Source organism: Sander vitreus, unplaced genomic scaffold (genome assembly GCF_031162955.1).
Source record: "Sander vitreus isolate 19-12246 unplaced genomic scaffold, sanVit1 ctg318_0, whole genome shotgun sequence".
Classification (NCBI taxonomy): Eukaryota; Metazoa; Chordata; class Actinopteri; order Perciformes; family Percidae; genus Sander; species Sander vitreus.
Genome location: NW_027595465.1, coordinates 26,540 through 27,500, shown reverse-complemented (window position 1 = coordinate 27,500; position 961 = coordinate 26,540). Strand labels below are relative to the sequence as shown.

Genomic DNA, 961 nt, shown 5'->3' with positions numbered 1-961 from the left:
GCAGCTGGGCCGCCTGCATGGCTGCTGCTGCAGGACCGACACGCACAGTTCACCGCTTTACATGAAGGCTGAGAGTCCGGCAGGGAGGGAGAAGCTGTGGGAACATCCAGCGGGGACAGGCCGCTCCTCCAGAACAGCTGCCGGCGTCACTGCGACCATCCTCGACCGCTACACAGAGACCTGCTGCGGCCAGATGTGGAACCGCTGAACGTTAGCTTCGCGGCTAGCAGCTGAACGTTAGCTTCGCGGCTAGCAGCGGACGGTTAGCTCAGCGGCTAGCAGCGGACGGTTAGCTCAGCGGCTAGCAGCTGAACGTTAGCTCCACGGCTAGCAGCTGACGGTTGGATGTCGTACCGTTCCCCGGGATGATAGCATGGTGAGAGTTAACCGGTCCACACCAACAGGACCGGCCAGACCGGTAACGCTGCTGAGCTGGCCGGTTGATGCGTTAGCCTGTGTAGCCTGTGTAGCTAATGTTTTCAGCAGTCCGCAGCCTGCAGATGATCCATCAGCCGCCGACAGGTGAGTCCCGGGTGTGACACCTGCACTGCCTCACACCGGGAGGCTTACCCGGGTTATCCGTGTTAATCAGCGGGCTGTTCTGCTCCCTCCGCTCCGCTGCTAACAGGACACAGGGCGGCTCCTCCCCCGCTGAGTGTCCGCTGCTCCGGCTCTGTCCCCCGGTCTCTCTCGGACAGTATCTCCGGGTCCGGCTCCGGCTCCCTGACAGCGGACTCTCTCGGACAGTATCCCCGGCTCCGGCCTCCTGACAGCAGACTCTCTCGGACAGTATCCCCGGCCTCCTGACAGCGGACTCTCTCAGACAGTATCCCCGGCCCTGACCCCCTAACAGCGGACTCTCTCGGACAGTATCCCCGGCCCACTAACAGCCGGTCACAGTGGCTGGCTGTGGTTGTTGTGACTCCAATGTGCGGTACGGTACTGTAGAGCGGATGCGCAT

At 62.5% G+C, this 961-nt stretch overlaps 1 protein-coding gene across 4 annotated transcripts in view; it reads right to left on the bottom strand.

Annotated features, from left to right (window-relative positions):
- The window catches only part of sos1 (son of sevenless homolog 1 (Drosophila)), a 32,024-nt gene extending 31,063 nt beyond the window's left edge, over positions 1-961 (bottom strand). For 2 of the 4 annotated variants that reach the window (XR_013501157.1, XM_078244861.1), the window contains exon 1: positions 1-960. This exon is cut by the window's left edge and continues 68 nt beyond it. Coding sequence is in view for 3 of the 4 variants with exons in the window: in XM_078244861.1 (XP_078100987.1) it covers positions 1-19 (19 nt within the window). In the remaining variant the exon portion in view is untranslated. The other 2 variants (XM_078244860.1, XM_078244862.1) reach the window with 1 other exon arrangement.